Source organism: Zeus faber, assembly GCF_960531495.2.
Source record: "Zeus faber genome assembly, chromosome: 16".
Classification (NCBI taxonomy): Eukaryota; Metazoa; Chordata; class Actinopteri; order Zeiformes; family Zeidae; genus Zeus; species Zeus faber.
In genome coordinates this window covers 25435879-25450302 of record NC_137202.1, presented here as the reverse complement: position 1 = coordinate 25450302, position 14424 = coordinate 25435879, and the positions used below count along the sequence as shown (strand labels likewise).

The 14424-nt window shown below is 52.0% G+C and overlaps 1 protein-coding gene across 1 annotated transcript in view; it reads left to right on the top strand.

Moving 5' to 3' along the window:
• ism1 (isthmin 1) overlaps positions 1-12039 on the top strand; it is a 13653-nt gene extending 1614 nt beyond the window's left edge. Inside the window, exons 2-6 of the mRNA XM_080016094.1 lie at positions 5532-5756; positions 7500-7749; positions 9341-9484; positions 9632-9721; positions 10535-12039. Coding sequence (XP_079872220.1) covers positions 5532-5756; positions 7500-7749; positions 9341-9484; positions 9632-9721; positions 10535-11052 — 1227 coding nt within the window. The 3' untranslated portion in view covers positions 11053-12039. The remainder of the gene's footprint in view (positions 1-5531; positions 5757-7499; positions 7750-9340; positions 9485-9631; positions 9722-10534) is intronic.
• Positions 12040-14424: the final 2385 nt, after the last annotated feature.

The window sequence follows — 14424 nt, the reverse complement described above, 5'->3', positions numbered from 1 at the left end:
TTATCATCGGAGCAAAGCCCTCGTCTGCTGAAAAAGACCACCGAAATCCTCGACCAAAGGACGAGGCGGGTGTGGGATCACCAGGCTTTCGCAAAGCATCTCCGGGGCGGCGTTTGATGTATTTTTAGCGGGCTACCGAAACACCTGACTCGCTCGTTGCCTCCTTTGTGGCCGAGTGATGAATGGATATTGACGCCCGCTGGAGAGGATCGGAATGCCGTCCTTCATAAATGGTCGAGCAGGAAAACGGAATCGGAGTGGAAAGAATCCACACAGGAACAGGGGAAGGCGGCTTTCATTTCTCTTATCTGCTCCTGCTTCCATCAGCTGCGTAAATAGAACCTGTGTTCTGCTGGCTGTTGAAGGGGGGGGCGGGGGTGACAGGAAGTTCCAGGAAGTCATCAAATGTTTCGTCCCACAGCTCAGAGCTTGAGAGAAGCAGGAGAAGAGCTCTTCCCAGGAGATTTCCAACCTGTTTATGAAACGCGCGCGCACTTTTCTAACCCCTGGTGGTGTCCTGCTGCACCTGGCAATGGAAAAAAATAAAAATAAAAGAACAAAAACCTCACAAATAAACTCTGGCACACAGTCCGCTCGGTCGCTCCAACCCAACACCTCAAACAAACCGTTTTCACGCTGAAATTAGCGGGTTTACCCGGGTTTAAAGAACCCGGGTCACGTTCCTGACGACCTCCCCGGTTGGTCACGTTCCGGGGTCACGGACACGTTGGAAGAAAATGTGCGTGTCGTGGTTCCGGTGTGATGGGGAGTAAAACAGTAGGAGACAGCAACTTAAACAAACAACGACTTAAAACTGTAACACTTCGAAAAAAAAAGTGTTTGGAGCCGTTCAAAAGAATGAGCGAACCAACACCCCGGTAGGAGCGGCGTGGAGCGGCTGCTGGTGCGCAGCGGTCCTTGGGCGGCGGGGAGCAGGGACCGGCTTGGGGCGGTGCTGCAGTGACGCAGGGTTCCCCGCTCCGCTCCCCACGGTGCGGTCCCCACACTCACAACATTTCACGGTCCCCCCATGCGGGGAAAAAAAAAGTCAACAACTTCTGATTTTGGATTCTAAATGGGATATGAAATGATGAAATGATACACGGATATATATGTCTGTTTACGGCAAAGTCCAGAATTGTAACGGGGCCAAAAGGAGCGGGTTGACCCGGGTGTCCTGTTCACATCGGAGCCGATCGGAGGCGGAGCCGATTAGAACCCGTGTCTATTGCAGGCTCATTCGACCCGGGACTGAGACACGGGTTTTTCCTTTCGCACTGATGACAAATGCCGGATGTTAGTGGGTGTAACCGGCTTTTTGGCGCAGTGGGAACGGGGTATAAAACAAAATAATTGCACATTACGGAGGAAACGCCATATCTTTATGTATAGACAGATAATTCAGTTCAACTGCTTTCGAAAAAAAAAGTCTGCACCGTGACAAGAGACCGGAACCGGAAACTCCATTTGAGCAACTCTACACTTCCCTTGTGTTTGTTGCCAGGAAGTTTAAGATTCATGAAGGTAAAAGTTGCAGGTTTTAAGGAACTAAAAGCACCATATGAACATCGTGTTTTGTCAAACTTCACTTCTTACACGCAACATATTTTCGCGTCGGCTACGGTGGCTCCACTGCGATCTGTTGCCCACGTTGGTTCGCACTGAAATTCTGCGGCCGAACGGGGCGGAAAAAAAAAAACCCGGTTCTCCTCGCACTGACGGCGATGATGTCATCCTTTCACGGGCCCCCTGTCACGGCCCGGCGGTTACATTGTCGCCCCGAGGTGTCATGTTCAAAATGCCATTCACGGGAACACAAATGACAGGATCCAGCTGCATGCACCTGTAGTCGGGAGTGAGAAAAGAATCCGGCGGCAATAACGAAATAAGTCTAAGCGATACGAGGCGGCCCCTCAACATAACACCCCCTCTATATGTCCTGTCCATCGTCGGTGGCGGGGTCCGCCTCCCCGGCAGGAAAGCGAAGCCGGGACACGTGCTTTCGGGAAAGGGAAGCGAAACCTTGACGCTGGGGAAAAAAACAACTTTTTGAATGTTATTCTGGGAGTCATAGCGTGATCCACCCAACGGCGATGATTTAATAGATTTCCACTTGAAATTTTTTTTTTTAATGAATAGACGAACCAACCCAAAAGAAAAGCTTCACTTTTGGAACTTTTATCGTCCCCGCTCGCATCAGAATTTCTTCAGGTACTTAAAGTCAAAAGGCGTTTGCCGTCTCATTACGTGTTGAGCGGTGTTGTCCTGCGCGATTCAAACGGAGTTTAAAGTAAACAAACGTCCCAGATATCTAGAGGGTGAGCGAGGCGTGTGACGGCGGGCGGACGGGGGTTTTTTTCTCCCCACCTTTTTAGTTTGGCGTTGAAAGGCGTCCGCCACATTGTGCGCTACCTTCATTTCCTGCCAGCCTCCTCCTCCCCGGGGGGAGAGGCCCCCTGAGTGGCTCCCGATTGAAAATGGAGTCATGCTCCTTTAAGCAGCCCTCACAAAATGAAAAAAAAAAGGGGGGGGGGGGGGGCTGTAGGAGAGGAGATGCCATGAGGACGGTGTGTGTGTGTGTGTGTGTGTGTGTGTGTGTGTGTGTGTGTGTGTGTGTGTGTGTGCGTGCGTGCGTGCGTGCGTGCGTGCGTGTGTGTGTGCGTGGGGTTCATTCATGAATTTTCAAGGGGGGGGGGGGCATCTTGGGAGGCCCCTGGTGAACAGAGGAATGGTGTGTCCCTTATGATCTACAAATTAAAGCCCGCCCCGCCCCTCACCACATGAGGAATACGAGTCCGAAATGAAAAGGAAAAACACATCAACTGTTTGTTTTCAGTGTTAAAGTTCGATTACGTACAGTTATTCATTAAATAGCGATTATTTAAATTCAATTAAATAAATATGGGATTAATGAAAATCCCGTATTTTACATGTTATACATTTTAAGAAACAGCCGTCCAATGTATTTGGGTTACACATGCGCTCCCCTCTAGGCTGTCAGAGGACCGTTGGAAACGGAGGAAGGTTGGAAGAGCCGCAGCCTCACATGACTAAATGACTGAGCCCGCGCGGGGTCCACCTGACACGGGCGCTCTCCCGAACTGTCCCTTTAATCTGCGCTGACGCAGCTTGGAGGTGGTCGCCCGCCGCACCCGCACTTGGGCAAACCTCTCGAGTCAAGACGCACGTTTGGAATTCAGATTCCGTTGTTGGAGCGACGTACTTCCAACAAAGTCTTTTTTTTAAATTTTCTTTGAATGTGCCTCTCATTGGATGAGGTTCACTTTGGTTCCCCATCTCTGATAACGCGATGAATTAAAGCGGCGTGCTCTTTGTAGAGAGGCAGAGGGGGGACCCAAAATGATGTGCACAAAAACATTATGTTTCACCGCCGGGAACCTTGGAGTAACGCTGTCATAAAACAACGGAATAATACAAATTTCCAAATAGAAAACGCCCCTTGTAGCTCAGAGGCTGGACGACACATCCAAAAGAAAAAAACAACTTCGCTACCGTATATTCTATTTCCTTTGGGGGCGGAAACTGGAAACGGGAAATCGCAGAGCTCCAAGACCCCCAAACCAACGAGTCGAAGACTTTTTCTTAACTTGTAGTGGATTCAAATCCTCAACCTTAAAGGAAGCCGCATCGGAACAGTGCTCTCACTCAATTCAACTCAAATGTCATTTCAACGGACAATGAAAGTGGTGTTTGGTTACAATCACCCCAAAGCAGTTTCCGGTTCAACTGAGGGTTGACACGGTGCCTGGCGCTGGGACCGGGATTTACCTTGTGTCGACAGGCTCTGAGCCCTGACGCCGCCGAAGAGCCTCCAAACTGTGCCGGGCGTCCCGTCGGAAAAGGTGTCGAGCCACGTGACGCGACGCGTTTCCCCTCGCGCTGCGCAACCGAGGCTTCGTCGTATTCCTACGCCACAAGCGGCGATCCTCGCAAGGCGCTGCATCCTGTTTTCCGTCCCGCCGCCATTCCACCCCCGGGGTCTCGGTCTCGGCCGGCGAGGGGAAAAAAATGTCTTGTGGTGTTTGTTGGAATCTGCATTTTAAATCATCTCTCTTTCGCTTTGGAATTTTTTATTTTTTGGATTTGTTTTACGATGTTGTTTGTGAGGCTTCACTGCCTCTGAAAAAGCGTTGCTCTTTGTTTGACGGCAGTTATGCGAAATGTCCCCAAAACCTTGCCATACTTAGGGGCAATTATACCGTGGCTTGTTATTGCATCAAAAGTTCCCGTAAAAACAAAATCGACACTTCGGAGGTTTGGAAGTTTGCGATGGACACCGGGGATGCTGGGATGGTTCAGGCCGTATCCTGGCGACCTGAACATTCATAATCCTGCTCACGCTGCGTAGCTCCATTTACTGGGCCCATACTGTCCCGGGGTGCACCTTGGCTGTGTGTGTGTGTGTGTGTGTGTGTGTGTGTGTGTGTGTGTGTGTGTGTGTGTGTGTGTGTGTGTGTGTGCGTGTGCGCGCGCGCGCGCGTGCGTGTGTGCTTGTGTGGGGAGCTTTTATACGAGCCACAATGTGGTTGCGCTCACACTTTGTCTGTGACTGGCCACCGCAACCGTACAGCGCCGCCGCCGCCGCCGCCGCTGCGCTCTTGGGCCTCGGCCCCGGCCACAAAAACACCGGGGAGGAGAAAGCGGCGAAGGGAAGGGATGGAAAAATAAAAAAAAAAAAAAAAAGGAGAAACAAGATTGATGGTTCCCTCTGATCCTATTTTCTGCCACCCTGGAAAGGATGATTGCCGGCTACTTACGGCTGTCTGTCCCATCCAGGAGTAATTGCCCCTCGTGCGCAAACGCGACAGGGGACATGTGCCCCGGCCGTCCCCTCCGACGGGTTTACAACCGCCTGTCAGACGGCTCCAGTCTTTCTGTTGCCAGAAGGCAGAGGCGATTATTTTGCCATGTCTCCTGGTAGGCTCCTGCGTGCGGGTCGGTTCCCCCTTCCCAGCCAGAAACAGACAAGCTCCACACAGCACGTCCCACAGCTCGGCGCGGCGGTGAACGGTTGCTTTCTGTCCGTTTTATAAATGGAGGGAAAAACGACATCCCATCTGCGACGTATTCACGGAGCGAGGTGGTTGTGGAGGAGATGGAGCTCCGTCTGTTTTCTAACGGGACGGGTTCACGTTTGTCTGGAATGTCGCCGCGTCGTCCTTTCCCGGGTGGGAAGGGTTCAGGGTTGCAGTGCCGTGCTGGGTCTCTTGTCAGTCTGTCGGTGTCGCATGGTCGTTACCATGGAGACGGATCAAGCGTTACTACAGCACCTGTAATTGGCAAGACCGTTTCCCAGCCTTCATAGAGCGAGTGGAAAAAACGATTCCGCTTCTCTGGAATTTCGAAGATGGGCGGCAATTCACAAGATAGGGTTATTTTACCTCAGGTCTCTGTCAGCCATATTGGTATTGGTACTGAACGTACAGTACTTTACATCACCCCACTCATCCATCGTCGCATCGAATACTGGATTTTGACGTCCCACGATCGTTTCATTCTCTCCCGGGCAGAACAATATAAATGCACAGAAGAGCTCATCCGCCCACCAGGCCCAGGAGGACCGGCCCAGGCCCGGTCCGGAGCAGCGGTCGGCCCGCCGGCCGGACACCCTCCCCTGGCCGCGGAGCGCCGGCGGCGGCCTGCAGCGGGACGGCCCCGGGGCTCTGCTGCTGGACCTCCACAACTTCCCCGACCTCTCCAGAGCCGACATCAACGGGCAAAACCCCAACATACAGGTAAAGGCACGTGAGTGTGTGCGTGCGCGTGCGTGTGTGTGTGTGTGCGTTGTGGTGCACATGCGCGAGCCCTTTGAAGTGACGGCGACCCAAGCACATAGGAGCGGAGGTGGGACGCCCCGGTACACATCGCTGCCCTTTTTTGTTTTTTTTGGTCTTTCTCACTTCCTTCATCCCCTCTTTTTCTTTCTTTCTTTCTTTCTGTCGCCCTTCACACGTCCCGGGCTAGAGAGGAGGGAAGCTTAAGATAGACGCTGAGGTCAAACCTCACGTCCGTCATAATGACAGCTGAAAGGCAGATGCTGGCCCGGCGTCGCCTCGCGGCTAAACCCGTGTGCGGCTGGCGGTGGCGGCGGCGGCTTATGTAAATGTGCGGTGTAAGCCCCCCCCCCCCCCCCCCCCCCTGCGTGCAGATGCACCATGTTTGAATCATTCTCCCGTCTAATCCACCCGCCGAGGCTTTCCCCCCTTTTTTTTTTTTTTTTTTTTTTTTTGGAGAGCATCCCCTACTAAACCCCGGCATGAACAATGTCTATTAACATCTCAAGATGTGGAGGGAGGGAGAGAGAGAAGGGATGCAAGCAGGCGATGGAGCAAGGGTGAGGGTGTGGGAGGAGAGGGGTGGGTGGGTGGTGCGGTGGGTGGGTGGTGCGGTGGGGGAGCCTTTGATCCTGGGATTCATCTGGCTTTCATGGTCTGGAGGAGGCTGAGCAGCCCTTTGAACTTTGTGTTTAGGTGGAGAGGGCGCCCCCCCCCCTCCTCCTACACACACACACACACACACACACACACACACACACACACACACACACTCCACTCATCTGCGAGGCACATGTGTCCGTGGGAGGGGTCACAAAGTGTCGCCCCAGAACAGCCCCTCCACAGGGCTGGGTGTTACCTCGTTTTTGATTCCGATTCCAAATGATGTTTTGTCAACAATTTTATTTTATTTATTCATTTTCACCAATGACCGAGAGAGAGAGAGAGAATAGCTTGGATACGTGGTACGATGTGGGTGATCGGGGTCGCCAAAAACAAGAAGGGGATGTGATGCCTCCGTTGGCTGAAGCTGTTCTGTCTGTGCTGCATCAGTATGAACCGTTCTGATGCCGAGCAGCCAGGGTGACTCCTTCAAATCAGGTGTTTAGGGTTAAATCTAAAGTTCGATTTGAAAAGTACTGTTTTCCTACAAAGAAAAGCCATCTTCACAAGAACAAAATGACATGGCTCTATTGTGATGCAATACGAACAATGCAATTTGGTCCTTAAAGGGGAGGGTCCCAAAACAAGTTTTTGAAGTTTTTTGTTGAAAATACCACTCATTATTATTATTATTATTATTATTATTATTATTATTCATTCTAACCCTCTTGTTCCAAAAGGGGCTGTTTAGGTGGGAGGAGCCTCCCTCCCGGGGCCCCGAGTTCCGTGAGCCAATGGGGTTTGGGCACAGCCTCCTGGTTTGGTTCTATTTACCCCGTAACTTTCACTGTTTTCACCTTATCAGTCCAACAGACCCTGTTTCTGAACAAATTTGAGGCGAGAAATGAGCAATCCAGCTGCTGAATCTTCACTCTTATTAGATCTACAAGGCCTCATTTAAAAGTTGACGGAAAATAAGGAAAAGCATGGGAGATCCTCTTTAACATAAGACAACACTTTAACATTTCAGTAAGCTCAACCTAGAAGCGTTCTGCACAACACGTGTTAACCTCCTCTGTGAACTGACGGTGTCCTCCCCAGGTGACCATCGAGGTGGTGGACGGGCTGGAGGACCACGAGGCGGAGAAGGGCCTCCGCCAGGAGGGCAAGCCCAGCCGGGCCGCCCCCAACTGGAGGAACTGGTGGCCTCACTCCTCCTCGGACGCCTCCTCGCCCTCCACGCCGGGCGGGCAAGACCCCTCGCGCGGCGCCAACGGCGAGGACAGCAACTTCCTCCGGCCCCTGGGAGACTGGGACCGGCGGGGCGGCAGGAAAGCTCAGAAGGAATACGGTGAGCGGGCGGAAAAGCCGGAGCGGAGAGGGCGAACGAGTGCCGATCGCAAGTGACGCCCCGCGGCGTCCTCAAAGATGGCCGTTGTCTGATGTGGAATCTGTAATTTGCCGATTTGAACTGTCACCACGATAAGTACAGTGCTTCTACGGCAGGCCTGTCCCCTGATTGAAGCCTTCAACGCTCTTTTTTTTTTTTTTTTAATGAGACGGTTTCCCCCGCGGTGCGGCGCTGGCTAGGTGACGCGGTTTTAACGCCCGGCTACATCAAAAAGGCCGGGCGGCCCCGAGGGGTGCGCTGCCAGGAGCCGCCGGGTCCCGCCCGCCGCGGCGTTCTCCTACCGCGCTCCGCTCTCCCGGAAGCGACCCCGTCAGATAAAATCTGCTCCGGGTGGAATTCGCGCCGGATCCCGTGCGGCATCCCGTGCTCACCATGTCGTAGCATGCCCAAACCAACATGGTTGCACAAGAATGCCTGTGCGGAGAAAAGATTATAAGTAATTTTGATCCGCTCCGCTCCCCGTGCTCTCGCGCCGCGGCGGGCTGGAGGGCGTTCCCGTAAACAGTGTTTTTGGTGTCGAACCGTGGACCGTGTTTTATGTCCTCGGCTTATCGCCGTGGTCAACGTTGAGCCAGCCGTGTTTCCTAATCGCATCGGACCGCTACTGCGGGCAGGGGTGGAAATCTTGTCGCGATCATAAGCGTACTTTGCAAGCTCTGGCGGCGCCGGTCATCAAAAAACGCTGGCTGAACCGGATTTCTCGCGAGACGCGACGGAGGCGCCCGTGAGTCTTGTCGGTTTTCCACGCTCGTGGAGAATCTCTCACCGCTTCGCTTCCGAAACCTCAGGGTCACAGGCGGGAGGAGTGTGTGCGCCTGCCCTGTGCCGCCGTGCCAGGGGAAGCGGCAGGAGGTATGCGCACACACACACACACACACACACACACACACACACACACACACACACACACACACACACACACACACACACACACACACACACACACACACACACACACACACACACACTCACTCACTCACTCTCTCTCAAATTTATTGCAGCGAAGGGAATTTCTCTTTGTAAACAGCCTACCAGTTGCAACCTGTTTGATGTCTCACAGCTTCGTTGGAATTTGGAATCTGTCAAAAGCTTCCTGGTGCTTTTGATGAGCGATGACAACACATAAAATCACACCGACACGCACGCACACACACACACCCGCGCGCACAGCACACACGCGTGCACACACACACACACACACACACACACACACAAACATACTGACAGATGCAGGATCAGTATGTCCTGGGTGGAGTGTATTTGTGTCTTTATTGCGTGAGCACATGCGTTTGTGTGTGTGCGCCTGTGTGCGTGCGTTGGTGTGCGTGTAAGCTTGCCTGGTATCTGCTTTGAGGGTCAAAGTCAAAGGAAACTTTGAGGCAGCCCCCCCATGCCCCCCAACCCCGCTCCAGATTATTAGTGCAGCATGCTAACAGGGCGGTGTTAGGGGGAGCATATGGCCTGCATCACAGCTGAGTCTCTCTCTCTCTCTCTCTCTGCCCCCCTCGCCCTCTCGCTCTCTCCAATGCAGACTACATGGATGGGGAGGGGGACTGGAGTAACTGGGCGGCGTGCAGCGTCACCTGTGGGAACGGCAACCAGAAGAGAACCAGGTCCTGCGGTTACGCCTGCACCGCCACCGAGTCCCGTACCTGCGACATGCCCAACTGCCCAGGTACCCGGGAGGCGTGCGCCGGTCCGGAAATAACTCTCATCGTAATGGAAGCGCCGGTCTTCCAGGGTCCCCCCAAAGACGGGCGGGGCACGAAGGCATCGAACTGCCGCCTGAATGCGTCTCCCCCTTTGATCCGTCTCCCCACAGGAATCGAAGACGCCTTCAGGACGGCGGCCACCGAGGTGAGCCTGCTGGCCGGAACGGACGACTTCAACGCCACGGAGCTGTTCGGTGTCGGTAAGACCCCCCGTGATATCTCCCCTCCGGGCGAGGGCGGCCAGTTCATCCGCCCGCGGTGCGTAGCTCAGCTCCACGAGCCCGTTTGGCAAGGCCCCCACGTCTGGTGTCTGTAGCACATACACCTGTCGGGATGGAATGGAGCGGCCTACGCGACGCCCTCTGATGTCAGTCCAGTCAGAGTTCAGCACCGAAGAACAACACCTTGGGCGACGCGGCGAGTCTCCTCAACCCAAACCGACCTCAACCACGTTGAGGCTCTCGACGTGGTTGAGGTCGGCTTTGACGCCAGTTCCCTCAATCTGCCAGTTCTGCAATCGGTCCAAATATCACGCGGTCGGTTGCATCACGGTGCCTTGAGCCCGGTTTATGCTTCTGCGTAGGTTTTCCGTCAACACGCCTCTTCTGGGTGAGCGCAGGTCGCAGAGGCTCGCGCGCGCCTCCCAAATCTCAACAACGCGAAACTGATTCGGCCTAATTGGTCTGACTTCCTGTCGGGAGGCGGGTCGGAGGCTGAGCGGATCGAAGGGCGCTTGCGGATGAATTCCGGATGATCCAAGACGAATCTTTAAACCCATAGTTTGCAAATGAAAGAAAGCAAAAAAAAAATAGCATTTGTTCTACGTTTTCCGTACATTGCGGTTCGCTAAATGTGACGTCGCGCACAAAAGCGTAACGAGTGTAAAAGCAAACAGCCGCGCCCGCGTCTCCGCACGACACCCGCGTACGTCAGACGGAGAAGCATGAACCGGCCGCTGCAGTTGTTGTACCTTCCTGGAAGGTCCTGACCCCGTCGCTCCTAATGCCTTCCAGACACCGACAGCTGCGAACGGTGGATGAACTGCAAGAGCGACTTCCTGAAGAAGTACATGACCAAGGTGGCCAACGACCTCCCCAGCTGCCCCTGCTCCTACCCCACCGAGGTGGCGTACAGCACGGCCGACGTGCACGACGCCACCACGCGGCGGGACTTCCGCTGGAAGGACGCCAGCGGGCCCAAGGAGAAGCTGGAGATCTACAAGCCCACGGCACGCTACTGCATCCGCTCCATGCTGACGCTGGAGTCCACCACGCTGGCCGCCCAGCACTGCTGCTACGACGACGGCATGAAGCTGGTCACGCGGGGCAAGGGGGCCGGCGCGCCCAACCTCATCAGCATCGAGTTCTCGGCCGACCTGCACTACAAGGTGGACATCCTGCCGTGGATCATCTGCAAGGGCGACTGGAGCCGCTACAACCAGGCCCGGCCGCCCAACAACGGGCAGCGCTGCCCCAACAATCCCCCGGACGAGGACTACTACAAGCAGTTCGAGGAAGCCCGGGAATTCTAGAGCGAAAACGTTCGTCGAGAACCTCTGAAACGACCTTGGTTTCAGGTTAGATGGACGTGGACGTACTCCCAGGCGTCGAGGCGGGACGGCTGACTTCATTTGTTTGTTTGTTTGTCTGTTTTTTTAAACCAACAGACATGGACTGAAACTCCAGAGCCACTAAGACCAGATGTCTCGCTGAAAAGAACTTCTTTAACCAATACCAGAGACAACGTGTTGTTTTTTATAATTATATCTACTGTCGGATATGATTTTGAAAAGGTTTAAAAAAAATAAAAATAAAACAGATTAAACATAATTATGACTTCGCGGAAATTACGATGCCAATTATATTTTTTTAAGTATTGGTTACAAAAGGGAGAATTTTTATTCATTAAAGGGAAAAAGTACTGATGTAGGATTTGTCCTTTTTTTTTTTTTGTCTCTCTCTAGGTTTGTCCGTGTCGGCAAATAGAATAATAGGAAAAGCGATTGAGTTGTTTTTTGGGGGAGGAACCGCTCTGACCGTGGACCCCAAAGAGCAAAGGAATGCGTAAAGGAAGAGCGCAAAGGATTGTGGGGAAGGTTCTCAACCCAGAGTGCGCTGTGGTCCTGGGGTTAGTTCCTCAATCCAGGTCCGCCACATACAGTACTGTTGCTATGATTATTTTTTGGCATGCGTGTGTTACATTTTACAAATACTTTACGACGCTGCAGCATTTCTATTTCAATGTAAAAAAAAAACAACAAAAAAAAAAAAAGCATACGTTATTTTTGTAAAGTATTTATTAAGTTGCAGCTGCGGCCCAGATTTGGGTGGAATTTTTATTTTTATTTTTTCCCCCTCTGAGCTGTGTGTGAATGCTTCCCTTGAGATGTCTGTCCAGCTCCGAAGGGACTGTCTCGAGTTAGGAATAACCCTCTCTAGATGAATGTGTGAATACATACGTGGGGAGAGATATAAATGTTTTAATGATATTAATAAAAAATAAAAATAAAAATCAGGGTCGCCACCGTGTCGCCAGACATTAAAAAAAAAAAGCATCACTTTTGAATTTCTAAATTCTGTTTTTTTTTATTATTGTTATTTCTTTCTGTTTTGTTTTTACGGCTTTAATCCGACCTAACCTTCAAGACGATCACCTCAGGTGGATCGCCCGTACTTTGAATGTGGTGGATTCATCAAAAAAAAAAAAAAAAGACCTCTGATGGGGGTGCGTCCGAGCCTCCGGTTATCTCCGACCAGAGCGGCACTGGGAGCGGGGAAAGACGCTCTTGAATGCAACACAAATTCTTTTGTCGTTGGCATGTACCTCACATTCCTGTGTAATGTCCCTGTGTGTGTATATGCATGGACAGGCGCACGGCACGCACACGCACACGCACACACACACACACACACACACACAAACAGCTGCCCTTTCCTTAAGCAGGGAACTCTGACCATTTGCCTCCATGCTAAGTGTAGCCATTGTGACAGAGAAACCCATTCACGGTGCCCTCATTCCTTGCTCGTGTGCGGCTAAGCCGGCGAGTGCGGCAGGCCCCGGCACGTCCCCACCGCCCCGCAGCGCTCGGCGCAGCCTCTCAGCCTTTTTCCATGCAAAAACGCCCCGATCCCAAAGCCCGCGTACTGTATCCCTACTACTCGTACACCCCGGTAAACACGGCATTCACGTTCACGGCCAAAACCTCAGATTAAGAGCCGCAGCTGGCGATTATTTTCGTGATGGGTTCAGCTGTTGATTATTTTCTCGGTAAATCGATTGGCTGTTTTCCTCCATAAAATGTCAGAAAATGCTGAAAAATGACAATCACTGTTGCCCAAAGCCCAAATATATTCAGTTTACTATCATACGGGACTTAACCAGAAAATATTCATATTTAAAAAGCTAGAATCTGAGAATTTGGAGAAATGTACTCTTAAAAAATTACTCAGAACGATGAATCGATTATCAAAATAGTTGCACATTCATAGTTGGCAACTAATCGATTCATCGTCTAATCGTCGCAGCTCTACCTCTGATACACGATGACCGAGTTATACCCTTGCCCTTGAAGCCATAAATACATTTTCCGTCAATCGTAGATTTTTTAAAATTATTTTATTGCAAGGAACAGGTTTCAAACAAGTCAGCGAGCGACCAGGAAGGGAGCTCCGGCTTCAGTCGACGCGTTAAAAAAGGAAGGAAGGAATATCACCGCCTGACCGAATGGGGCCGACGCTTCTCTCAGTAGCTGTTTTACATCAATCTTGAGCCCCTTCCCCACATGGAGTGAAAGTCATGAAGGAACTGGCAATGTTCCATATTGACGTCATGTGCAAACACAAGCCAGTTTGGATGTTCTGTAAAAGTCACTCCGTGAACCTCCCCACGCTCGACCGGGTATCATATCCGGGAAAATGCCGGAACGGCTGTGAATGGAAGTGTGTGGGAATGGAAGCAGTAACACTGCCTGGAGAAGCACGTAATGTAGGGGTGGAGCCAATCACAAGGAGGGAGCGATCGGACAGTGAGAGAGAGAGAGAGAGAGAGAGAGAGCGAGAGAGCGGGTGGAGAGCGTTCCTTCTCCGGAGGCAGAGGGTGTAGGACAGCTTGGAAATGATCACACTGATTTAGTAACACTGGGTGAGGGTTACTGCGTCCAGGGACGGGGGCTCCGGGACCTTACTGCAGCGGAGGGAACCGAGTCCTTCGGTCAGAGCGACGGGAAGCGAAGCGCCGCTCACTGGTCGCAAGGGGAAAAAAACAGCCATTCAGATTGGACGTCTGTTGCCGACAGATTGTCCAAAACGATGGCATCGACACTGGACATAACGTACTTACCCATCCCCTCATGTCTCCTCAACAGTCAACATATGTGGGGCTCCATACGTAACTTTCCCGTAAAGGAGGCCAATGTGGGAATGACATACGGCCTTTGCCGGATATTTCTTATCCAACAATGTTGTGGATTCCATGTGGGAAAGAGGCTTTAGTCCGAACGTGTCTTAAAACCGCTTGGGATCGGTTGTTTTTGTTTTGGGTTTTTTTTTTTTTTCTTTTCAAAGGAATGTTCCAGATGTCTTCTTTCCTTTTTATATTATTAGACCAATGATATCCTGGTAAGAGGATCCGTCTTTTCCCGTCTGAGGTTACAGAAAGCGTGCTGGGATCCTTATCTGACCGGAGCGTCTCCTGAGCGGGGGCCACGTGGATCAAAGGGAGGTGCGGCTTTTCCTTCTGAAACATTAGATTGGGGCTCGGATCGGTGACATGCTGCACCTCCACCGCCCCCGTCCCAGACCACAATCCACGTGTCTCGGATAACGGAGCACTTTACACGCTACTCAGGCCAATACGGCACATGCACATATATATATATATATATATATATATATGTGTGTGTGTG